Consider the following 26,291-nt stretch of genomic DNA (forward strand, 5'->3'; position numbering starts at 1 on the left):
ACAGTTGCGACATACAGCTTTCCTGAAGTGCTTTAATTGTCTTTGCACATACATGTTTTATACACTAGATGGCGGAGTCTGCCAACCTTCCACCACCGTGCGATCTGACAGGATTTCTTTGCTGTGGTAAGGGCTCCTCTCATAGCAAAGATTCAGCACCATGGACAGCAACATATGGATTTCTGCCCCTGATTGGTCAACCTCGGGGATACAGGATTTGATCTGGTTTTAATTGACAGTTTCGTTCACCTTTGGGCATTTCAGCACACACTAAGAATTAGTAATTTTCATGTAGAGGGACGTCAAAGAGTCCGTTTAACTTACAGAACATCTATGCGGTGAAATGGTAGTGTGCTTGCCACATACAATGCAACACAGGCCATCATAAAATGCTTCGGTGGAAACACAAAAAGGGGCTGGCAGAGGCCCAGCAGGGATACATACACACCATCAACCTATTCACAAGTTTGACTAAATTGAAATTTTCATGCAATCATGAATATATTAAGCAAGCTGCCAGCGAAAACGCTCACTGGAGGGCAGATGAAATAGGGCAATATCAATAATGCACAAGTAAAAGGATCTGATGCCGAGAGCGTGACTCCCATTCAGACATGTCATGTTCATAAACGGCAAGTTAAGAGGTTGAGCTTTTCTGTCCGATGTGAGAAAGTATCGGGGCCAGCATCTCTGTTTGACTCCTGAATTTAGGTCTCTGGTATCTGGGACATAAATCCATAATTAGCAGTTGTGTTTAACTTCTTCCGTCACTTCACCTCGAGCACAATTGCCACAGAAGGTAAACTTCTTTTCTGTCTTTCATGCTGTAACTGTGTAACACTCTTGATCAGCAAATAAATGCTGCTGGAATACAACATGAAGAGTTTTTTAAACAAAGACTATCGCACATGCATGCTCATGACGTACCTCGACAGCCTGGATTTGGACAAAAGCTTCTGTTTGGGTACCCAGCAGCGGGATGTGGAACAGATCCCCAGATGCACAGCAAGGACACCGAAAAGTAAAACTATAGGACAGCAAGGAACAAATTGATGTGCAAAAATAACCCCGGTGAGTGTAAAGGTTTCACTCTCCCCAAATATCTGCAAAACAATGCCCTGGATCCCATCGCTGGCTTATAATATATCAAGTAAAATAATTGCATTACAAGAATCCAACTGTTTCAGAATGAAGATGTAGTGGGACACTGACTCGCAAAGAGGAAATGAATTCCCATTGGAAATCGATCCACTTAAACATGTAAGGGTTGATGCTTTATTGATATACAACAAGTTAAAAAGCCTCTGCAAAGAAACTGGATTAAAGACAAGATGTATAAACTGATGGGAAAGAAACTTCACTCTTTAGGGTCAAGTGTGTGGAAAATAGTACACGACTTTACACGTGGACAGAGATAAAGTACTGTAATGTGTAATGTGTGTGTGTGTGTGTGTGTGTGTGCGTGCGTGTGTGTGCGTGAACAAGTGCTTGATGCTCCATCTGAGAATGTCATATATGTTTTCTGCTTCTCTCCGCCTCAACAAAACTATAACTTATAAATACATCCATCTGAAAATGTGGTCATGCCATGGCCAGCTTTCCATTATAGAAAAAAAAGAAATATCTGTTGTCGATCTACGACGAGAGATAAAGCATAAGTGCTCCGCTCCCTCCAGCTCTCTGGGCGGTATGTAGCATATTTCCTTCCTCCACCAAAATCAGGTCATGCTGATAGCGTTTCTCTGCTACTGGCCGTACGAAGCCGAAGCTGCGATGCTTCTCCACGCATGGTCTCAGCTCATCTCACTGTGAAGTCATTAACAGATCATTGTATGCATGGGTTGCATAACAGACAAGTAACACTCGCAGCTGAGATTGAATAGGTTGACATTTTATTGAGGGACGGGTAACAGCTTTCGAACACGACACAAAACGTCTTGAGTCACATTTTCTCTCCCTCTCTTGTTGTGTTTGTCTCTTTTGAAAAATGTCAGTTCGTGAGCGTTTCACAGTTTCTGGCCACTCATTGAAGTAGGTCAATCATCAGCAAGTCATGGTTGCTAATGTGTGTGGGGGGGGGGGGGGTCACAGACTTTTCCCGGCGGGATGATCTCTTTATTAGCCGGACTGCATCAGAGGGATTATCATAGAGATGAGCTCAATTGTCCCCACGGAGGTGTTCATGATGGAGCCCACACACTGCATGCATTATGGAGGAACCTGGCAGGGTGGAAATATGCATTTAAAGTTCTTGACTATATGAACACGGGGCGGAAGTGGCTGTGGATATGAAAAGCAGGGTCCCGTTGGAGCGTTTAACCGGTAGCTGCCGTGGTTTGGCTCCTTGCCTCAGAGCCGCGGTCCCCAGCAGCACAACGACTGGCTCTGACTCTCCCCGAGAGCCCGGCTCACTTTGATCCCGTCCCAGCGGCGCTCTCCATCGAACAGGCCGGTGTCGCAGAGCATCATTTGTTTGACAAGAAAGGCACCTGCCTCATCAATATTTATGTTGTCCTATAAATGGGGAGGGGGGGTGACACACACACACACACACACACACACACACACACGATTTAGAACATTGTGTATGCATCCGTTGAGCTCAGTGCTCGGCTCGCTGTTCGAACCTTGTGCTTCAAGTTGTTCCCGGGTGTTAATATTTGAACACATTTTACGAGCAGGCTATATAGCTGCAGTGTTAAAGTTCAGTTCACACATACAGTGGAGTGTAACGTCATGCAATTCTTATTGTGAGGCACAGTCGCTTCAGAACGGAGCCTCAGCGATTAAAAACAACGTTTGCAAAGAATTCAGGGAGTAGTTCATATTATTAACCCCCCCGACCCCCTCTTTTACAAAAAAAGATGTCTATTGTATAATAAATGCATATGTTACTGCAGTGATATGTATGATATGTAACACAATAACAAACAGCTAAATCTGTCTCTGTCCACGAAAACTATGCTGTTGAATTCAGAATGAGTGAAGGGTGAAGTGTTGAAAGCATGATTCATCTGATAAATGCATTGCCACAAAGATGAAAAGGTGGTTATTATCTGACATTTTGGAGATACGTAGTTTTCTAGGGCGACAACAACAAAAGAAGCTAAACACACAGTGCAGCTGTGCAGATAGAGGAGGGTCACAGAGTCGGGGAAATGACTCAGCAGTGTCAGTGAATGTCAGGAGGAGCTTATTTACATTATCCGTCATAAGCTACTGGTCATACCGGACCAAGTAAAACTGCAGAGGCGAAACCTCTGAGGGGATTAATTTGACTAATAGCGCATATTATTGCTCATGAATTTTAACTTTTCATTCGTTAAGAAAACAATGTGTTATAATATCTTTTCAAGTTATATAGTCTCCCTGTAAATCAATAAGAAGAATGACAGGAAATTAGTCGATTACTTACACAACATCCTCATGAAGTCGAATGAAATACAACTCCATCACAAAGTTATAGTTTGAATGTGTATACAGTATGTAAGGCTTCAACCCTCACTTGGTTTAAAAGGGTTAAAATTCTTCAATAATCCCATTACCGAGTGATAGTCTGTGAATCTGAGATGAGTATAGAGTCATGGGGCAGTTTGTTGGTAATCCAATCTCAACTCAATGTTTTCTAAAGTCATCACGACTAAAAAAAAAGGATTAAAAACAGGGAATAGTCGTCCCTTCTTATTCCATTCAGGCTTATCAATGCCAATAATGGCTCTGAGAAATGGCTCGTATCCCTTCCTGCCCATTCAAGCAGATTATAATCTCCCAAAATAACTGAAACACAACACACACCTTTGCAGAGCTCTCAAACCAGCCCGTGAAGCGGTTGTCTTTACAGAAGCCGTCCAGAGAGGAGGACGCCGCGTCCCCGTCCCTTCCCGTCATGTCACATTTGTTGGCCAGCAGGACGGCGGGGACCGGACGTCCGCTGTCGAGACAGACTTTGCTGTCCAGGTCCCGCTTCCACTCCGAGGCGGCCTCCAAGGTGGAGCTGTTTGTAATGTCAAAGACCACGACTGCTCCCATCGCCCCTTTGTAGTACACTCTGGACATCTTCCTAAACCTCTCCTGGCCTGGAGGGAGGAGGAAATGAATCGGTGTGATTCATGCTTCACCACAGCTTGTGCTCAAATCCAAGAGAAAAGATGTGTTCCTTTGTTTAAAGATAGACTTGTATTTTGGCAGAAGGCTTCGTTGTTTTAATTCTTATTTGGCTCAGGTACACAGTAGCGAAATTTGGACTGTAGCCTAAATGTTACGTAACAACTAAGTGACTAACAATCATTTTAGATTGGAGATTGCAGAATCATTTTGCAGATTGAAACGCTGCTTCCTTACATTTGTAAAGTAAAATTACAAGACAGTGTTGTTCAGGCTTTACTTGCTTTACTACAAGGCTTCACGACAAGTTCAAGGATCTGCTTTTATAGCTGTTTGAATATTGTGAAATTATGAATATCATTATGTCATTGAAGCTGATTTTCAAGTCACTTTTCTCCAAAACTGTACAGTAAAATCTCATGCACATATACATGGACATAGCAAAGGTTAGCATGAACAAGACTGTATTGTAATTTTATTTTACAAATTTAAGGATCTGTTTTTATAGCCGTTTGAATATTGGAAATTGTGAAATTATGAATATCATTATTTAATTTAAGCTGATTTTGAAGTAAATTTTCTCCAAAACTGTACAGTAAAATCTCAAGGCCATGTACATAGACATAGCAAAGGTCCTCCAAAACATGACTGCATCGTAATTTTACTTTACAAATGTAAGGATCTGGTTTTATAGCCGTTTGAATATTGGAAATTGTGACATTATGAATATCATTATGTCATTGAAGCTGACTTTGAAGTCAATTTTCTCCAAAACTGTACAGTAAAATCTCAAAGCCATGAATATGTCCATGGCAGAGATCCCCCTGAACAAGACTGCGTTGTAATTTTACTTTACAAAGTTAAGGATCTGTTTTTATAGCAGTTTGAATATTGGGATATTGGGAAATTACGTGTAAATGCTTTTTGTGCTACATAATTACATATTTCTTTAAGCATTAGCTAAATCCTGCTAAGTCTATCTCACCGGCTAAGCTAGCTTTCATTTGACTCAACCAAAGTTAGCTAACCAACTGTAACTTGCTGTAGGAGTTTAACACACTCACCTCCAATATCCCAAAACTGCAGTCTCACCACAGTCTTGGCATCAAATTCAATAGTCTTCAGAGCAAAGTCAACTCCAATAGACGCTTTGTATGTTTCATTAAAGCGTCTGTTGACGTAACGCAAGATAATGCTGCTCTTCCCGACGCCCACATCCCCAATGACTAAAACTTTAAACAGCCTGTCCGTACAATGTGTTACTGAAGCTCTTTCCATGTTGTGGTCGACAGGTGAAATAATCTATTTCCTATAAAACATCGCAAAACTTGGTCTGCGTCAAGCTCAGCGTAGCAAACATTAGCTCGTACGCTAACTGCACCGGTTTAAAATAATCCACATTCAGTGCACATGTCTCAACCCTACCCGTCCCTTTTACGATTACTTATTGAAATTCTTCCTGCAAACTAAAGCCATAAATCTTTGACCTTTGTTCCAAAACAGTCAAGGCCAAGACCACAGCCACAGCTCATGTTTCACCATAAAAAACAGGAGACAAAAGCATAAAAAATATTTAATTCACCCCAGTCATACAAGTGTCCTTTTAAATGCTCTACAGTAGTTGTTTAACAGGGCATACTTCATTTATACTGTGTATACATGGGGCTGCAGAAAGCTTATTCTGAATATTACTAATGGTTACAGTAGCACTTCACCACAATATACAGATTTAATAGGGTCATAATATTTAGGAAATTGATTGGCGTACACAACCAATCACACAGAAGAATCATACACAGCTAATGAATTCTTTCTAATATTGACATGGTTATAGATATCGCCTGAATATCAAAATATGATCCACAAAGTCATACATTCACAAAACATATGATAATGTTAGGTCATTTATCGTACGCATAAATCTATACAATTATGAAATCAGACGTCTAATTATAAAAGATACAAATTGGAAACGGTAAACTTGCATTTCGACACCATAGAAATGAGAAAAATGTACAAAAGAAAGAACAATTTTTTACTGAAAATGTGGCACTTGAACTTGTCCTCTGCTACATTCGTGACACAGTCACTCGCCTGGCAGTACTGTCCATCAAAAATTGACAGATAAATCCTTCTTTTTCACGTTAACATGTCGACTTTTATATCTCAACACTTTTGTTCTGCTTTCTGAGCTCAAAACAAAAAGTGTAATATTTTTGGGAACTGCGTTTTGATGCTTTTCTTGCCAAAAAGTCCCCGTCACAGCAGTTAGCCTCGCTCTGTTTAGAGGTCACAAAATCTGCCTTCAGGCACAAAGCTCATTGATTCACTCGTCATGTTTGTTGAATCTGTACGAAAAGTGTAAAAATGATAAGGAATCGTCCTCTTTGGACGGAGCTTCGGCTAACCGTTTCCCCCTCTGCAGTCTTTGCGCAGAGCTAAGCTAACGGCTGCTAGCTGTAGCTCCATATTCATCGGATTTAGTGGAATTGATCTTCAGACAGAGCAAATAAGTGTATTTTACAAAACATCAAACTTTTCCTTTAAACTTCCATTTTCATTCCTAATAAAAGCACAAAACACTGAATGTACACGAAACATATTCCACATATTTTTGTTGACAAAGACGATTGTTTTGCATTGCACACGACGCGTATTCACCTTTAAGTCAACCTGCTTAAAATCAGCAAACTCATCTGCTTGTTATGTCACCTACATTTCTCAAATAAATCTATTTATATTAAAAGTGTGTACATACATAGATAATCTTGGTTGTTTGTCTCATAAGAACAAAATCTATTTTATCCTTAGCATAGAAATATATGTTTGCAATAAGCTAATTCTTCCACTATTGTAGACAACATCTAAAATAATTTTAAAAAGTGGCTCCTTGTTTTTTACCCTTTTCAGCTATGAATTACAGAGTGAAAAATGACTTGTCAGGTTCACAGAATGACTTTTCTCTCATACTACATCATCATATACAGCACACATCATTAGAAACTTGGAAATATGGTACATTTGGTAATATTTAATGTGCATCCTCACAGAGTTGAGGAGCTTTGCTTGTAGTCTTTGAGGATGACCGCGGCATACGTCACATTTGTCGGGCTGCACAAAATCGACTCGGAAACCGGTGAACTGGGAAAGGGGCTCGCCGGAGGAGCGGCGCAATCTCGGAAAGGGGACGGCGGCATCAGCGCCAGAGAACCCTCCAGTGCTAGCGAACCCTCCAGTGCTAATTTGACCTCGACCATGTCCTCCTCGTTGTGAATCTGGGCGTTGTTGTACATGTAGCCGTGGAGAAGGCCAAACCGCTCGCCGTCCATCTCATCCTCCTCTAAAGGGGAAGTGGGCTCTACATCGAACGGGTCCAGGTGCAGAGGCGGGACCGGGTCCTGCTGGCTGAGGTGGGCCTGCTGGTAAACAACGGGCATGCCACCGCCACCGCCGCCGCCGCTCACGGCCTCGGGCATGCTGATCAGATCACGCTCAGGGTTGTAACCGTTGAATCTACCGACCACCACCTCCTCCTGCAGGTGGTCCATGATGACGTGTCGGGGGATAGCGCAATTGGGCCGCGGACACTGAGGTGTGTAGAGCTCCACCTCCTCCACGGCGTTCATCAGGCCACAGGCGGGAATTTGCCCGTGCGGCATCATGGGGGGCGTAACAGGAGGGTTGTATCTGATCAGGTCGCTCTCGTCCTCCTCTGCCACGTTGTACAAGGTCTTAGTGCTGAGGTCAGAGTAGTCCAACCCTCTGTTTTGGTAGGAGTTAGCTAAGGGTTTGATGACAGCCATCTGATTGGAACCTGCTTCCTGTCTCTTCACATGCACTGACAGTCTGTGCCACGTGTGATCCCCTTTTGGAGGATGTCTTGCACCTGGTTCAGACCATGACACAGACTTTCCATTAGAACTATGAACAAAATAAAGATGGCGGTTACTTCACCGGAGAAACCCACAAAAGTGGAGACACAAAAAAGCAATTACGGTTCATGTCAGAAAGAATTATCTAGTCGATTGAAAATATGGAAAAATATTAATCATGTTGTGTGTAGTTTTAGACATTTTAAAAAGCTCGGAAGAACATTACCCCGTAATGGGGTGTTGAGTATCGCAACGACTTAAATTAACTTTCATCAATTCATAATATTTCATCTAATTCCTCCATCCATTCTATCCTACTCATCTAGATCACATTTTTTAATTAATTATGTAATTTGGAAATATTTCTATATGTTACTGGAAATAACATAGCCTAATAAAATAGGTTTTATTGCTATATTTGTTTTTACGTGCTTTGGCTGTCATGACTTTAAAAAAACGTCTAAAAAAAGTTATCAAAAAGGTCTGAAATAATCCTGCATCTTATTTCATGAACCCTGCCGTAACCCCGTAATCTACATCAGGGATCAGACTCGTCATCCCATTGCACACAGCGATGCCTGTTTTAATTGTACCATCAGTTCAAAAGGTTAAAACGTCTGTGTGAATTGAGCACTGACCTATATTCGTCACACTTTACAACAGGTGTCCCTATGAAAGTAAATACAGTAAGACATCAGGTTCCCTTGGAGAGGGAATTACAGTAAAACCGGCGTCCCTGAGGTGCCTCAGGAGCCGGCCTCGCAGACTCAATTACTGAAAACCTACCTGCCGTTTCCCGTGTTCTTCTTCCTCTTGAACATGTTGAGCAGGCTGTTGGTCCGGTAAGGGATCTTGCCGTCGCCGACGTGCATGCGCACGGCGTCGGAGGTGGTGAACGCGCTGCGCACGTTCCGCTCGGGCTTGGCGATGATGATGTACATCTTCGGGGTGAACATGCAGCCCAGGGCGACGGTCACGCTGAGGCTCACGGAGAACGACGTGGTGATGATCTTGTAGTTGCTGCCGAAGTAGATGGGCACGAACGCCAGCCATATTATGCACGTGGTGTACATGGTGAAGGCGATGTACTTGGCCTCGTTGAAATTTGCCGGCACGTTGCGCGTCTTGAAGGCGTAATAAGTGCAGCTCATGATCAGCAGGCCGTTGTAGCCCAGCGGGGCCACGACGCCCACGTTGCTGGTGTTGCAGATGAGGAAGACCTCTTTGATGCTGGGGTAGGATTTGATGGGTTCGGGGGGCTCCATGACGATGAGGGTGACCTCCAAGGAGAGCTGGGCACTGATCAGGATGGAGGCGATGACCAGTTGAGCCCAAGCGCTCATGAACCTCGGCTTCCTGGTGCAAATCTTCTTCTTGCTGCCCGCCAGAATGCGGGCGATGCGGTTGGTTTTGGTGACCAGGGCGGAGTAGCACATGGCGGCGGAGAGTCCCACGAGCAGCCGCTGGAGGTAGCAGGAGGCCACGGTGGGTCGAGCGATGAGGGTGAAGGGGCACAGGTAGCCCAGGAAGATCCCGGCGAGGATGATGTAGCACAGCTCCCGGCTGGAGGACTTGACCACGGGCGTGTCGCGGTACAGGACGAAGATGAAGGCCACAAACGACGTGACCAGGATGCCCATGACGGAGAACACCACCTGGATGATGGACTCTGGGTTGCTCCACTCCAGGCAGCGCACGGGAATGGGCTCACAGCCTGAAAAAAAGGAGGAAAACATGGCGATATAAACGCAGCCAAAACACACTAAGAGCAGCTCATTAAACTTTTAAACGTCGTAGCGTCAGCTCGGTGGGTTAGATTTCTGGTTTTTAGGGCGTTTCATTGTAGAGATGTATTGAAAAGGAATCAAATACAATTTTAGCCGTAGAAAATATAGTAAGTCTCAAAGTAGGTTTTTAGCTCAACTATAAATAAACCCCTTTCTACTCCGGCATGGTCGGGCTGGCCGGCAGGCAGCAGAGGACGGGGCAAAAGTAAATCACTGCGTTTTTCATGAATCCACACAAGATCTCGTTTCTGCTTCATGTCGAGAGCACACTTCCAATATCTAATTTATGTTGCTTTATTTATTTATTGTAGGACGGCAGGAGGGTCGGGATTGAAGAATAATTGCTATGTCATCCCCATGCGCCACATTTTCTTGTTTATGCAGGTACCTAAAGGTCTTGTCGTGAATATATAATATATATATATATATATATATATATATATATATATATATATATATATATATATATATATATATATATGAAACAGCTTGGAGGCAGGATGATCCTATTAAGAAAGTGTCTCGTCTTTGAACAGCACAGAAGGCCTTTGAAAGTGGGCCAGAAGAAGAGTGGTAAGTGAAGTAGGGCTGCTGTCGGATGAAATGGTGAAGATGATGAATGGCTCTCAGGTGTCATGGGAAAGGAAGGAAAATAGGACAGAACTGGTTTAGGAAATAGTGCTGCAAGAAATCTTAGCGGGACAAACTGTGTGGCGTACAGGTGGGGGCAGTACAGCTTTTGAGGAACTTAACTTTCTATATGAGAATCTTCTCTTGTCTTAAAGCATCGATCGTGCCCGCTGAAGTCAACTAAATTCATCTAAATGTTCATGCAAAAATTGCAGAACAGCAACATTGTCGGTTCTAACCAGACGAGGCTTATTGTCGTCGATGGATTTAGCAGAGAAAAATGTCATTTTGGGGGATTTAAAGCAACAGTTGGACATATTGGAAAATACATTTATTCACTTTAACGTTGAGCGTTAGATGAGAAGATTGAAACCACTCTCACGTCTGCAAATATTAAGCTCCAGCTGATTAGCTTAGCTTAGCATGAAGACATAAGAGGAGACAAGCGGAAACAGCTTGCTACAACAAATGTTGTCATCGTATGAGGAGGTGAGCCAGTGGAGCCTCCAGAAAGTTGCATGCAACCCCCTTTAAAACCACAAATTCTTGTTCATACACTCCGGTTATTGTACAAACTTAACATACAATCGTAGCATGTTAATGAGTGAGCGTTACAGGTGCTGGTAGGGGGTCCTTGTTTCCTGTCTTCATGCTAAGCCGTGCTAACAGGCAGCTTGCTGTCGCCTTACATTTAACAAACGGAGATGAGCGTGAGGATTGAAGCCTACCCTCCAGCGCTTCGTCCGGCCACCAGCCGAGCTCGCAGGCCTTGCACGTGAACTCGTCCTGGACGACCTCGTTGTCCTTACAGGCGGTGCAGATCCAGCAGCAGCTCACTTCTCCCTTCCTGATCACCTGGTCAACAAATAAACCTTGTGTAATACTTTATCATCTGGACCCTTTGTTTGTTTCAGTATTCAGTATATTATTTAAATCATTGTTTTTAGCGTTCTGTTGAGTTGCCAGGTTGTGAAAACTCTCTTTGAGTAGTTACATCATTTGACCATTTCTATTTCCAGGAAAGGGCTGCAGCTGATCTGGACCAAAAAAAACATTAATTAACATCTAATTAATATTAAAAGCTGTAGACTTGGTGATTGAAACCCTTTTCCTAATGACCAGTGGACATGTTTAATGGATTATTAGTTAATAATGGAACATTTCGAACATCATTTTATCCAAAAGGATGGACATCCGCCAATGTGTTTGTTCACAACCTGGCAACCCAGCGTCTGTTCTCAAGAATAATACTGATCTCTAAAGCATTCAATAAGATATTGATGTATTATGTATGTCAATAAATTAGTTGAAACAAGAGCACGCAGTCCTAATGTTTAAAGGCCATTGACTCCAATGCAACGCTGCAACACAGAAGGTCAGAGGGTCAGAGGTGACATGTGATGGGAGCTGTCCTACGCAGGAGGGTCTCCAGAGGGTTTGCGCCTCACCTTGATCTCTCCTTTGGAGCAGGGCTCACTGCAGACGGAGCGGACCATGTCACTGCGGTTAATCTGCATTAGTTCATCATCCAGACTGAGCACGCCCTCGTGCCAGGAGCCGATGTTGATGTAGTCGTAGACACTCGGCTCCACGTGCTGGAAGTTCATAATCTCGTACCTGACGGTGGATAGAAAGCCGTGAGTTAGAGGAAGACTCGGGTTTAACAAGGTTTCACCGACGCTGAATCAACTCTTAAAAGGGAAATAACAGTTTTACTGCCACTTAGCACAAAAACAGCATAATGTATTAGCAGGGGAGCTGTCAGGCTCTTGATCAATACTTGTGACTAAAGTATTAATTCGCCAGTTGCTGATATGTCTCTCATATCTTCCTCGCTGGATTGCAATAAAACTCCCCACTGGAATTTCAAGACACAGACTCACCTGACGATGCAATTTCAGAGGAAAGTATAGCTGAAAACGAGCAACTGAAACGATCGCTTTGTGTTCAAAACAAGCGAGATTATGATTGAGGTGGCAGACAATTGCTTTTCTCACTGTAATGGGGACATTACTCTGCATATGCATGAATGTTCCCTTGACTGAATGCAACCTTCAAAATGATTTAGTACATATTTTTTCTCTCCATATCAACTTTGGGCACATCATATTTGCACTGACAGGAGTCATTTTTAGCATCGTCTGCCCTTGAGAGGTTATTTGGGATGCTGTCCAAAACATTTGGGGAGCTTTATATTCATATTTGGCTTATTTATCAAGTCATTTTACAAAAGCAAACATCTTAGTGTTCCAATTAACCCATTTCCTGCAACAAGAAAACACTGATAATTATATTTACACCAAAGAATGAAGACACCAAATTTACTGAATAACACACTTTGTACAATATGATGTTTATTATGCTTTAGTCAGTCAAGTAGATTGAAAAAAACTATAAACATATAGCAACTTAAATCACAGTAAACCTTATTAATCAGAGAAAACAGATTTATTTTTATTTATTTATTTTTTCGTCTGATTTGAATATTCAAATAAATCACAATTTTCATGTAATTTATACTATTCTGAAAAAAAAGCATTTTCACTTTTTGTATATTAAATTACAAAGAGTAAAAGTGCGCTGGCCCTTTAAAGTTTAAAGGACCGGTGTGTAGCATGAGGCGCCATCTAGCTGTGAAGTTGCAGACTGCAAAAACAGGAAGTGTGAAGGAAAACTACGGTGGCCCACAAGTTAAAGGAAGTAAAAAAAAGGGAATGTTCCGATAGTCAGTGTTTTATTTGTCCGTTCTGGGCTTCTGTAGTAGATAAAGATATAAACGTCTCAGTCTAAGGTCACGAAAACATGGTAATTATTATATTTTTCTAGAGGTCTGTAAGAGAAGCGTGTTTTTACCTCCCAGGTGAGTCTCCGTTCCCGTCAAACCAAATGTCCTCTCCGGAAACCCCCGCGAAGGACGTCTTGAGGAGGAAGTCCAGCAAGTGGCTGCCGTCCACGGGCTTCATGTTGTCACAGAGCCCCACGTGACCGGGGCAGAGGACGGCGTGCATGTCGTGCAGCCCGTGCGCCATGGCGTAGATGGCGTTGATGACGAAGCCCATCTTGCTGTCCTGAACGTAGTTGTCCTCCAGACTTTCGTAACCTGCCCACACAATGAAGACACGGTGAGGACTCCGGGTCCCTTTTGCAAAGAGGAAAGTCTTACGGGGAGGACGCCTCGTGGCTGCAAGCGGTTCTATAGCAGGTTGTGTGTGTTACCAGTCGAGTTACACTGTTCAGGTGCGTCTAGCGTGATGTATGGAGGTAGATTTGTGTTTCTATTACGGAAGCAAATGTCTTGTTTGTAAGTAAATTATCTGACTGCGAATCCCAAATCTTTGGTTCTCAAATGAAAAATCTTTGCTCTGAAAAAAAAATTGCTCTAAAAAAAAAGCTCTTAAAAAAAATGCGAAAAAAACGCGAAAAAAAAAGCGAAAAAAAACACTCTCAAAAAAAATATACGCTTTAAAAAAAAACAAAAAAAAAACGCTCTCTCTCCAAAAAAATTTTCAAAAAAAATCAACAACTGCGCTCTCAAAAAGAAAACCTGTGCTCTTAATCACAAAAGTTATAAGTTTTGGACGTAGTGGGCGGGGCAAGCGCTGCTGAATGAGGTAGAAGTTTCTATTGGTGGGCTCGACAATAAAAAACGCTCTCAAAAAAAAATATATATAGCGTATATTTTTTTTGTCGAGTGCAAAGATTTGGGATTTGGAGTCAGATAATTTACCAACAAACAAGAAATTTGCTCGCGTAATAAAGACACAAGTCCACCTCCATAGTGATGCAGCATATAACAAAGGAGTGATAGGGTGCTCACAGATACACATTGTCATTATTATTGAATGCAGGCAGAGAGCGCCGCGGCTCAGTGGGAGACGCTCTAACAGAACTGGAAGCTTCAAAGAAACCTCGTTTCCAAGGCAAGACAGTTCGTTTTCTGCATTTCTTCAATTACAGCCGGTCTGAAATATCGTCTCGTGCAGCAGGGAAAGCAAACCAGGCGCTCTTCTCACGCGTTTGGCATCTGTTGCCCTGCGTCGGTTTTATTTCTCCTCAGACAAACGCGACGAGTGAACGAGACAAACAGCTCAAACACACCCGATCAGTTCAGTGTAAAGCAAGCTGGAAGCAGACGGAGCTGAGGCTTTTTGTTGTTGTTGCTTTGTGTGACTAAACGTACAACATGTCAACTTAGTGTTGCTTCAAAGAGCTGCGTCATGCATTCAGTGTGTTGAGACGGAGCAACGGGTGCGTATATGCAGCTGAAGATGCCTTTTTCCATCTGTAGCCGGAAGCACAGAAAAGTCTTGTAAAGTCATCATTTAGTAAATCGTTCTTTCTGCTAAATAATTTCACTTGGACCCTTGTATAATTTAGTATAATCCACACATGCACAAAGCGTCACGCTGCTGAAGCACCTGTAGTGAATAACTATGAATACAATGATGCTGGTGTCGGCTTCGCCTCGTCTCTGTCACCTGGATCCTGAACTCCACGTTTCATATTCCATGAAAAGGCAGCAGAGTGTGAAGACACGAGGGATTATGTAATCTCTGATGGAGATGGATAGGACTGAATTTCACCCTACAAGGGAATACGTGAGATTAAGTGTTCATCCTGATATCTTGATGTATTCTATTGATGATGCATGAATACTTTCATACAAAACCAAAAATGGGATTTATAAGTGGCTTAAACTCTACGAGCAAGATTATTGTCACGCCGTCAGCTGTTTTCATAACTGGTAGATTCAAAAAGTCATGTCATAATGACACAGCTCTTTATGTTTAAAGTAATGTTGTAATGTTTGTCAGTCACAATGTTTGAGTTGACTCAGATTCAGATTGTTTCAACTAAAGATGTTCTAATACATATTATAATATTGAGTTTAAAGCGTTCCTCAGGCGTGGAACAGATCTTCTCATTTCTAGTCCACCGTCTTCCTTTCAGCGTGTTGCTGCGTTCGTCCTTTCCTCTAAACCTCGCGTTTAAGCATTGACACGCTGCACAAATCAACATTTAACTGCGTGATGCACGAGGCCGCACGGGCTTCGCGAGCGTCGGCCGTCGCCGGCGTGTTTGTCGCACGACGCGTTTTAAATCAAGCGAGGATCGTTAAAAACAAAACTGACTGCCGGGGAAACGACTGCCTGTGCAGACAAACACATAAACAGTGAATCCAGTCGGGTGGCAGCTGGGCGAGCGTCCGATGGGAGCTGCCGGTGATGACCTAGTTTAACAGCTCCTTGGCTTCGACGCTCGCCTCCCTCACTGAGCTGCAAGAGCTTCAGTCGAGATGCGATGATGTCACGATGGCAGCACGCGAGCCAGTCGGCTGCAAGACGACCGAACCGTCTCAAAAATATGGACAGAACTGCGATACGATGGTCTCTGAGACACTGGAAGAGAATATGGCGTCGCTAGTTCTGCAGCTACATGCAACTCAAGCCGGATCAGCCAGTTAACCAACTCACTCAAATGTTATTGGGCTGTTTTGTACGACTTAAAAAGAGCTCGAGGGCACAAAGTGAGAGCGGATCAATTCTCTCTCACTGCAGTGGAAGAAAAAACTAATTGAAACATCCCAATAGCTTCATATATTAGAGGTTTACTGAGATTAAGAGTACGTTTAGAGAGAGAAAAGAAGATGAAGTGACGAGCAAAATGGTCACATCATGTGATTGAAGCTTAATATCAGTCAACCTCTACGTATATATTGGCAAAGTGAGGAGCGTTACGAGTCCATTCAGAGGGATTCACTCACCGTCCTGGAGTTCTACACACGAGAAAATCAATAAGAAAATCAATAAGGAAATAAAAACAATAGAAGTGACAGCAAGCAATAACTCTATCTCCACTTACGAGGCACAAATAAGTATTCTAATAACTGCGATATTAAAAAAAAGGAAGCTTGGTAGGAATGAATAAAAGCTTGAGGAATGTGCATAATAAAGAAGAGAGGCTCTATTCTGGTAAATAATGTGCAAACGCTGCAAAGGAATAAATGATTAAAACAGCTGCAGAAAGTGAGATGCGATGCCAAAAACAAATTCACTTGAAGAACCTCGGGAGTGTCGACTGGAAAGGAATAAAATGTGTTGTGTTTTTTGTTGCTGCATGCATTGTTTTATATTTACGTTTCTCAATGAGATGGATTTTAAAGGAGGGTTTTAGAAACACTGACTTAAACAGCATCAGCCGGGTCTGTTAGGATTGAAAACGTAAATATATCTATTTGTAAAAAGATAAACATGTAAGCTGCAAAAAAATATGTTTTTGGAAACATGCTTGTTGAGCATTGTTTCGAGAAATTAAGTGCCGATGCAATAATCTAGCTCCTTTTGCAAAAGAGAACGGATTGAATTTACCTAGATCATCATCCTCTGTAAAGCCAAGTGTCACAGAAATGAACAATATGGAAAAAAAACAATATGTGTTATTGGTTTTGACTTGGAGAGAACTCTCCCCTCTGGCAGTCCAATCCATAATTCAAGAAAGTGTTCCAGTTTACGGGGCCTTGTGGCTTCGTCCGCCGGGCATCGCACACATCAGAACGGTTGGAAAAAGACACAAAATGAAGGTGAACCAGAAGGAGCTGCAGATGAATTAGTTGGATTGGCTACCTGAGCAGTTCCGTGCATAGTTCAGGTTCTCCAGCGGGTGACCGGGCAGCCGGCACTGGAAGCGGTGCTGCCAGAACTCGGGGAACCACGGGTTGCGGGCGTTGGAGCTGAGCTTGAGCTTCAGGAAGTAGTCGTCGAAGGAGGCGACCTCGTCGGACTGCAGCTTCACGGTGACGCCGCCCACGGCCTCCTGCTCGTAGCCCTCCACCACCTCCACCCGGTCGGCCCAGCCGTCGCTGCAGGGGGAGAAGCACGCCGCAGATGAAGTACCGCGGGAGACAGTTTACGCCTCTTAAAGCATCAACATTCACATTGGAGAAGAAGCGGGTGACCTCAGAGGAGCCCAGGAGGTCATTCACGTCATATTTTATGAAGGAAATGCTCCTAAAAGATTCACGGTTGGAAAAGATGTACTGGATGTCCTTGTGTTATATGATGTGAAGCAACACTTTAAGTCTTAATATTATAACCTGACAGTTTCCAGAATGGTGTTACACACATGTTTACTTCTGGAAACTCCTTCAGAAAAGAGGAATGGGTTGAAAATGACCTTCAGGGGTTTCCAGAGGTCACATGGTCATTTTCAGCTCTGTGACTCAAATGTAATATGAAAACACGAGGCACACAACTGAAGGATTACAGATTAATACTGGCCGACAAGTCTGCCAGATTTTGGTTTCTCATGGATTAAAAAAAAACAGTTTAATAAATATCACGAAAATTGCATAAAACTGCATAATTGTCAACAGTTTCAGAAAAGTTTGGAGTTTTGCGAGACTCTAATAGACGTGAGCAATGTGAGCGATTCCTTATCCTCACTCTCTGTTTGTTGATATTTATATTTTCCTTCTTATTTGCACTCCGCTCCTACTTTGTACGGCAACAGCTGCACAACAATTTCCCTTCATCTGCTTTATATTTGAAGTCAAACATTATGAATCCCCTCCGGGCAAATTCAAAAAAGCAGCAAACAGAAGTTAGCGTCAGACAAAAGGAAAGCAGTTGTTTCATGACGCTGCTGCAGTGACATGTTGTGTTTGAAGCCTCGCGAACAAGCCTCCCCGAATCCTGCACAAACCTCTGACTGTCTGAGCGGCGTACGGAGGTAGATTTGTGTCTTTATTACGCGAGCAAATTACTTGTTTATCAGTAAATTATTTGACCGCAAATCCCAAATCTTTGCTCTCAAAAAAAAATCTTTGCACTCAACAAAAAAAAATACACTTGTTTTGAGAGCTTTTTTTTTTTTTGGAGGTAATTTTTTAGAGCGTTTTTTTTGTGCAATTTGTTTTTGAGAGCAAAGATTTTACATTTGAGAGCAAAGATTTGGGATTTGCAGTCAGATAATTGACTTCCAAACAAGAAATTTGCTCGCGTAATAAAGACACAAATCTCGCTGTACTCGCCGAATCAAGAAAAGATTCATTAATAAAAGTCTCCCGACTCCACAGACACGATCACAAGTCCGGCGAGAAGTCGCAGCTTCGCGCCGTACAGCGGCACAATCTGGCCAACAGAGAAAGCAGTTCCCTCCACAAAGACACTTCGGCGCGATGCTTTTCCATCCGATAGTCACAGTTGGTATTTATAGTTTACATGCTTGTCTCTTTGAAAAACAAACAATTCTGCATTGAATCCGCTCACAAAAGATCCAGCAGATGAGACAAATGTTTGGTTTGACATCGATAAAAGAAAGAGAACTCCCTTCATTTGAGTCGCGAAACGCATCTTTGAGCGTTTTCTCAGCCGTGTGGGAGGAAATCCGTGACGCATATGTTTGAAAACGCTACTCGCACGAGAGAGAAATGAAAGAGGACGGAAGAGACGAGCAGCATCGTTTCAAGGATGATTGGGCCCCGAAAACAACACACAGATAATACTAAAACGATGCACATAATCGTTTCTGTGAATCCTCATGTACAGAGCGACAACTAGAACGTTTAACACAAAAACTATAATGACTTAAAGAGACCCCAACAATGAAGGCACTGTTGGCACTGTCACAGTGAGTGTTGGAACAGCTTTTACAGCTTTTAAAGGCCTTTTCTCCCCGCAAAAACACACATATATTTGAGGCAAAACACCCAATTTGTTGTATCCATAACAAGCACTTCATCCACAGAGCAAAAATATCAGTTACCAGCCTTCAAAAACACCACATTTGGCAGAAGAAGTAATAAAAAAAAAGCCCGAGCCGATGGCACGTTTGTCTTGGCTGACGCTTCAAGAATAAACTGACAATGGCGGTCCAGCGTGACAGCAGCAACAGTACCTGGCCATCTGCTTCTCAGCATCACATCCCCTCCAGTCCAACACTCTCAGTGCCAAAAACCTACAACCCTGACGTCAACACACACACACACACACACACACACACACACACACACACACACTCTCTACATCTCACACTCATGAATCATTTCCTTTGAGGGAAGGACACATTGTCGCAGGACATTATCTCCAAAGTAGAGCAGATTAGGAGTCGTAAAAGTGAAGTATTCTTTTGTCTTTTCACGCCAGAGTTGATCGGATGAGTTGTGCGTTGTTGTCTTCTCTCTGTTTGTGAGTGTGTGAGAGCGGCCATTTCTTTCACGCTGCCTGCAGGCATGCAGGAGACGGGTGGCCGATGACCAGCGCCTCGGGGCGGGTGTTGTTTGGAGCGGGCCCGCCGCACACGAGCCGCACGTGTTCACTTCCTGCACCGCTCTGAAAAAAAAACATTTCCAGAAGTCTCCTTGACCCAGAAAACACACACACACACACACACACACACACACACACACAAACTGCACCTCCTATTTATCTTCCATGGAGACAAATTCAAGTGGAAGGGGTGAGAGCGAGTTGAAACTCTCTTTTTTCACACGCGCATTTCATCATTCTGGATTGAGAAGAAGGCTGTGTGTGTGTGTGTGTGTGTGTGTGTGTGTGTGTGTGTGTGTGTGTGTGAGACTCCCTCTCATCAGCCTTCGCGAATAAAGTCGACGCAAATTAATAACCCGCTCTCAGTAAATGAACCGTGGCCCTTTTCATCGGGGGCTATTTCAGGTGCGCCAGCTCCTCCCAGCAGGACTTGAGGTGAGCTGAGACTCCACAAAAGGGTGGTGGTGGTGGTGGTGGTGGTGGTGGGTGGGTGCGGGGGGGGGGATGTCTGCTATAAGTGCTGATATGAGCTTTGATGTTCGCTGCGCTTCGTTCCCCAGCTTATGCTGGAGGTGCTGTCCCATATTAGCCCATCCTGCCTGTGATCTGACAGGGAGAGGGAGCTCGCTGCGTGGATGCATTATTCATCACCGAGCCCGACTCAAAGCAGCTCCTGCTTTCAGAGGAACTCCACTCCCACAAGGGAAAGAAGAATATTTCGGTTCCATGTGAACTTTGTGTATGGCGTGCATCCGGAGCGGCGGGGAATATAATGGCGAGCGTATTCTCTTCAGAGGATTATTACTGTGTCATTTTACTGGGAAATAGTACGAGTTTCACCTTTTGAATGCGTTTAAATTATTGTTATTTCTTTCGAAATATCAGCGCGTACGAAATGTGCTGTTGTTGGTCGACAAATCCCTTAACCTTAACGAATGTAATACTTATTTAATTAAATGTACGATCAGAGGATCCAGCTGCTGAATGGAGCCTTGAAGGAAGGATGTGTTGTCAACTTTTGTTTCCGAGGACAAACGTGTATCTTCAGTCTCAATGGTGAAGGTATTCTGGAGGGGAGTGAGGAACAAGCAGCTGAAGTTATGAGTGAAAACATTATGATTTTTAGATAATTATTCACTCATACTGACGGAAAGCTCAAGAACAGCTACTTAATGGACCTTTTCAAGGTCAAATATAATTTTTTTTTACATTTTACATATAGTATTCATCTTTTGGTAAAATCTTCTAGCTTTATGAATCAAATGTACGTGAGAAGCACAAACTGGGATCTTGAAACTGAAGCATTGACGGCTCATGTTGGTGTTTCTCTCACAACTATGAGCAACTTGAGATGTGAGCAACTGATCCTTGCCGTTACAATTGTTTATATATATTTTTACATGTATTGGTTTATTTATATTTTCACTTACGCTGTTTATATTTGCACTATTTCTGACTTTGTGCAGCAACAGCTGCATAACAAATTTCACTCAGAAATAAATTTACATCTCTTCTCTCCCTTGAAGTCAAATATTATGAAATATTTCTGGTGCAAACAAATTGTATAACGAGTAGTTAGCGTCAGACAAAAGGAAAGCAGTCGTTTCATGACGCTGCTGCAGTGACATGTTGTGTTTGAAGCCTCGCGAACAAGCCTCCCACTGAAAAATCACTTTTAAAAGACATTTTGATCGTAACGATGAACATCCAGCATGATATGAGCCAGATTCCCCCCAAAAAGCCCCCTGGAGCAGTCAGTAAGACACCTTTTTGGAAAGATTAGGACCTAAAGAACCGTAATCTGCAACAAAAATCACAATAAAACAAAGACTTGGTCTGTTAGGAAGGAGTTTCAGTCAAAAAACTGTTGTTCGGTTCAAAAATGGAAAAATTACGTATTTTACGCCAAAAGATTGTCTGAATGGGGCATGCTGGGACTTAAAATGGGTGCCGGAGGGTTTACAAAAGGTTAAACTTTCAATCCACCCGTTCATTATTGTGTTTTAATTCCCACCTGCGCACATCGCAACAAACAAATGGACACTATTGAACCAAAGTCTCTCGTCCACGGCTGTTTCCAAACTCAAGGATGAACTTTCGATCCCGTCGGCGGTGGAAAAAGATGCGCGAACAAACCTGCCGATGAGGAGGAACTCCCCGGCCACGCCGAGCCGCCTCATGGCCATGAGCAGCCCTCGGACCGTCATGCCTTCGCAGAAGCAGACCACCACCCTGGCCTTGGGCAGCCGCTCGCGCAGCTTCCTCAGCAGCCGGTCGAACTGCTTCTCCCCGGCGTTGCTGTAGATCTTGTCCGAGTGGGCGATGCAGAGGCCGTCCCGCGAGGCCAGCTCCTTGAACACCTCCATGCCGCTCTCGCCGTAGTTACCTGAGGGAGAGCGAGCGAGGTGACAAAGAATGAGACCAAAAAAAAAAACTTCTCTTCTTTTCGGAGCGACGACAAGAACAAACAGGGTTGAAGTGACCTCAAGCGAGAGCTCCGAGGACGAGGAGAGAGCTCTTCCTCGTTAAATAGTGAACCTCAAGAGGTGATTTGCACAGCTTCAGTATTCAGGATGATTTCTGCCATCGTTTATCAGTTGAATTTGCCAAAAAGCACACCGAGATCCTCCTCGCGCTGAACAAAGAAGGCTTTGCCAGGTTCTGCTTGGACTTTTTTCAGCTGCTTCGTCTCTCACATTGTGCTCGCGCTCCATACTGTGGGTGGAATCTACATTTTTTATAATTTACACGTTTTTTAAAACATGCTTTCCAAATGTATTTCTCAGTCAATCAAATGTTAATGTTGATTACAGTGCGCACAACACGGTGTTGTATATTATGCAAACGTAAGATTGCTCGACCGAGAAAAAACACGGTGTGGACAAGATGACCTTTCTCAGCCTCAACCGATGATTCAATTCAAAAATAGGAACTCAAATGGAGGTTTGGACTAGTAATTATTTTCCTTATCTTTTAATTTATTCGTTGTTTTTGTCGATACAATGTCAGAAAACCCTGAATATAATGTCCACCACGTGGGCCTCAAAGGTAAAAGCTTCAAATTGTTGCTTTTTGATCGACCAACAACCCCAAAACCCATATTGTCCGTTCCCTAAAACATCCAAAAACAAAGAATGTTTGTCTACTTTGCATGAAAAATGACTCAAACTGTGAATCGGGGAAATTCAATAATCGATGCACACCTGGTGATACCTTCAGGAGCAACAAAGGCCAAGCGAGGATGAGGAGAGACGAAGAGTAAGTTGTGTCTAAATGCGTTTGGTCTCCGTGGACTTTGCTGCATAATTAGGACCTCAGTGGAAACAAAAGAGCTCAGAGAACCGCCATTTTCTCTTTCATCCTCTCCGATTGAACCTCCATTAATGCAAATATCATGGAGACGAGGCACACAAAGGAGTACTCGACTGTCTGCGGCCACCTGCTGTTAAAACATTAGTCTACAAACGTCATCGACACGACAACATCGATTGAACCGGTGCTGAGCGATCAGACGGTCACGAGCTGCCGTGAGCCTTTAAGTCTTTAACTTTCCTTCTTGCAGGGAATAAGAGCACAAAGACAGGACTGATGATGCACTAAAGACACGGCTATGCAACACAGAGGGAGAGGGACTTTCATCTCTGCTCAGGTTTACGATATCTTTACCTCGCAAAAAGCTGTTTGCTGCTGTAATAATGATCATAATGTCATAAATCAGCTCATTTAAAGGGGCGGTGCGGATTTTACAGCTGAAGTTTAGTTTGTGAAAAACAACTGCATCATGTCTTGAAACTACAGCTGTGGGTGGCAGAGCGGGTCACAGAAAGAGGCCATAGAGGTGCATCATGGGAGATGTAGGAGCCTGAGTTTTTGGAGCTTGACACAGGTTTTAAAGTTATGGATTCTTTTGGTAATCATCTTATTAAATCCGTCCCCTAACTTGACGCGAGTGCCATGCCATATCGCACGTGTCTTACCCTCGGTGTGCACTGCGGACACGTAGGTCCAGTTGTACCGCTTGACGATATCCAGGAGCGCCCGGGCCTGCAGCGTGTCGGACGGCACCACCCGGAGGAAGTACTTGAACAGCGTCTTGTCGCTGAGGTCGATGCTGGTGGCCGAGTAGGCGATCTGCGGGATGTTGAACAGCTGCAGCAGGTTCTGGACCTGAATGGCGACCGAGCTGGAGCCGGGCCCGATGACGCCGGCGATGGGCTTCTTGGTCGCCGGCGGCTGACTGGAGGGCACGCCCTCGATGCACCACCTGGAGCCGTCCTTGTCGTCCCGGATGGAGATGAGCGAGTCCCGGATGAACTCGATGCTCTGCTCCAGGGCCACCGACGAGTGCCAGCAGGAGTCCCGGATCTCGCAGCCCAGGGTGATGTTGGGCAGCAGGTTCGGGTCCGAGTTGATCCGGTCCAAGGCGTGGAACATGGCCTCCACCCTCTGGATGCCGTACTGCTCGCGGACCTCCCCGCATTTCCGGTCCGCCACCTTCTCGGCCGACGGTTGGTGGTGGACGGAGAAGAGGGCCCCGATTATGATGTCGCCGTCCATCCTCGCCACCAGGCGGGAGGCGGAGCTCGGCACCGCCGACCTCTCATACTTGCCTCGAGACAGCGCGAAGGCCTCGAACAGGAAAATGCTGACGGCCGTCAGGGAAATCATATTCGACATTGTGCCACGGCTGCTGAACGTAGAATCATGTCCACTTCGCCATGATGGAGGGCCATCAATCCACGTGTGGATGGAGTGGAAATTAACTCGGCTGCTTCTGCTTCACATTGTCGACCTGCACGAGAGACGAGGAGCATCAGCACACGCGACAATCTGTCGATTAGACGGCTAGAGAACTAGATTGAATGCTTTTCTTTGTTATCTATGATAGTAAACTGACTCTCTTTGTGTTTCAGACTGTTGTTAGAACAAAACAAGTCATTTGAATACATCACATTCAGCTTTTTCTTCCTTTTTCTCACATCCTCTGACGGTCTACGTGCAACAAGATTAAACGCAAAGTCTAATTATTTAAGGCACACACACACACACACACACACACACACACACACACACACACACACACACACACACACACACACACACACACACACACACAGTCATAACACCTCCCTCGTCTTCCATCACAATTAATCCATTAAACTGTACATGAAAGTTGCACTAAAAAACATGCAAAAAGGCAAAGTTGCTGCAGTCCAGTTGCATTACAGATTGCTGTGATCTAACAGGGTGGAGCCCAAAACAACTGCTATCAACAGTAATCACACATGACATTTTTTTAAAAGCATCTTTCTCGATCTGATGGGTAAAAAAAGTTCTCTCTGTAACAGGGGAACGTTTTGAGTTTCAGCACCACAGACAGCTGCCAGCATCTCTCAGCTGATCTCGTTGCTGCTGAGCTGCTGATCCATTTCAACCTGCGACAGTTTCTTCAACTTTTACCCCTGAGAGCATCAAGGACGCGGTGTTTCTACTTGAATACTTGACTCAGACAGCTCTACAGCTCTTCAGCCTCTGTGTCACATTTGCAACATCGTCACCTATTCATGCACGTGCATCCCAATTAAAGGGAGGAAGCTTAATTAAGAGAGCAGACTAAGAAAACGCTGACGTGTCCAGTAAACTGTCTGTGACTGCAAAGCAGTAATAACTGAGCGTTACGTACCTGCAGCAGGCAAGACGGGACACAGCGGGTCTGTGTCTCCTCTGAAGCAGACAGACTGGACTCTTCTGTCGAGAAAACACTCTCTCTCTCTCTCTCTCTCTCTCTCTCTCTCTCTCTCTCTCTCTCTCTCTCTCTCTCTCTCTCTCTCTCTCTCTCTCTCTCCCCCCCCATCTCTCTGCCCCCTTCTCCTCCTCTTCCTCACTGCATCTTGAAAGCGGGTCACACTCACTGCAGTGCCCCTGATTTTCTGGAGCCACAATCCTCACACGTCGTCTGGAGAGGAGGTTTCAGACAATGTAACACCGATTAATGGCATTTTTATTTCCGTTTTGAGGGAGAGCTGGCAACCTGAAGAGCAAATATATATCTGGTAAATCTACGTGAGGCGGAAGGTTGTTTATTATCCTCGTGAAAAGTGTAAAGAGACTGGACAAACTTCACGTAATTAGCTCCACTGCGTCGTGGCTGGCAGTGACAGATGTGATGCGCTTGCAGTTCGCCGCTGCAGCCGGAAACACCGGCGCGCTCTGCTGCCACCGCGTGGCCGATAGCGGGTACTGCGCATGCGCCACGATCGCTAAATAAAACTGTATTCGTAATAATGGAAATAAATTTGGTCACGAAATAAAATGTAATGACAATAATGATATTGTAGGCGCTGGAGAGACGGTTTACATCGTATTATTAATTCAAATAAAGAAAAATATTAAAAGATAATTGGAGAAACAAGAACAAAAGAAAAGATTGAAATATATACTTATAGAAATGCATTTGTCTTCAGGTTTTTTTTTCCCAACATAATTTTGATAATAACTTACTACCAGTGCATAAAAAAATGTAAATTATGTTTATCTCATCAAAAGTGCTAAACGTAGGTGCAGAAAAAATGTGCCTCGACAATTAAAAAAATAAAATAAATATAGGACTTTTAAAAAAAAAATATATAGAC

At 43.7% G+C, this 26,291-nt stretch overlaps 2 protein-coding genes across 4 annotated transcripts; both read right to left on the minus strand.

Annotated features, from left to right (window-relative positions):
- Positions 1 to 2,250: 2,250 nt before the first annotated feature.
- Positions 2,251 to 5,382, minus strand: rab32b (RAB32b, member RAS oncogene family). Its single transcript, XM_068580883.1, has 3 exons — positions 5,169 to 5,382; positions 3,796 to 4,076; positions 2,251 to 2,514 (listed from the first exon to the last, which is right to left on the minus strand). The coding sequence occupies exons 1-3, from the start codon at positions 5,380 to 5,382 to the stop codon at positions 2,350 to 2,352; spliced, it is 660 nt and encodes a 219-aa protein (XP_068436984.1). The 3' UTR covers positions 2,251 to 2,349.
- Positions 5,383 to 5,664: 282 nt separating this feature from the next.
- grm1b (glutamate receptor, metabotropic 1b) lies at positions 5,665 to 25,482 on the minus strand. 3 transcript variants are annotated; one of them, XM_068580887.1, is made up of 10 exons: positions 25,343 to 25,473; positions 23,637 to 24,451; positions 21,796 to 22,045; positions 17,017 to 17,252; positions 16,762 to 16,776; positions 13,247 to 13,493; positions 11,842 to 12,010; positions 11,122 to 11,248; positions 8,763 to 9,690; positions 5,665 to 8,025 (listed from the first exon to the last, which is right to left on the minus strand). In XM_068580887.1, exons 2-10 carry the CDS (start codon positions 24,334 to 24,336, stop codon positions 7,149 to 7,151), a joined length of 3,549 nt encoding a protein of 1,182 aa, XP_068436988.1. In that variant the 5' UTR covers positions 24,337 to 24,451; positions 25,343 to 25,473; the 3' UTR covers positions 5,665 to 7,148. The 3 variants fall into 3 exon arrangements, with proteins under 3 accessions (XP_068436988.1, XP_068436989.1, XP_068436990.1); XM_068580889.1 differs by having other exon boundaries at positions 7,748 to 7,990; positions 25,343 to 25,482; XM_068580888.1 differs by lacking the exon at positions 16,762 to 16,776 and having other exon boundaries at positions 25,343 to 25,439.
- Positions 25,483 to 26,291: the final 809 nt, after the last annotated feature.

This window comes from Clinocottus analis, unplaced genomic scaffold, assembly GCF_023055335.1.
Source record: "Clinocottus analis isolate CAN_PGR_092001 unplaced genomic scaffold, fCliAna1.0.p SCAF_17, whole genome shotgun sequence".
Taxonomy (NCBI): Eukaryota; Metazoa; Chordata; class Actinopteri; order Perciformes; family Cottidae; genus Clinocottus; species Clinocottus analis.

Bases quoted from the DNA above. Each gene is read 5' to 3' on its own strand.
- rab32b (XM_068580883.1), bottom strand. From the start codon at position 5,382: ATGGAAAGAGCTTCAGTAACACATTGTACGGACAGGCTGTTTAAAGTT. The intron at 4,077-5,168 runs GTGAGTGTGTTA...TCCTCCCTCCAG, and splicing joins GCAGTTTTGGGATATTGGAG to GCCAGGAGAGGTTTAGGAAG. The intron at 2,515-3,795 runs GTGTGTGTTGTG...CCCCATTTATAG, and splicing joins GGTTTGAGAGCTCTGCAAAG to GACAACATAAATATTGATGA.
- grm1b (XM_068580887.1), bottom strand. From the start codon at position 24,336: ATGTCGAATATGATTTCCCTGACGGCCGTCAGCATTTTCCTGTTCGAG. The intron at 9,691-11,121 runs GTAGGCTTCAAT...CCTTTTTTTCAG, and splicing joins GCCGGACGAAGCGCTGGAGG to GCTGTGAGCCCATTCCCGTG. The intron at 8,026-8,762 runs GTAGGTTTTCAG...TTTTGTTCATAG, and splicing joins AAGAACACGGGAAACGGCAG to TTCTAATGGAAAGTCTGTGT.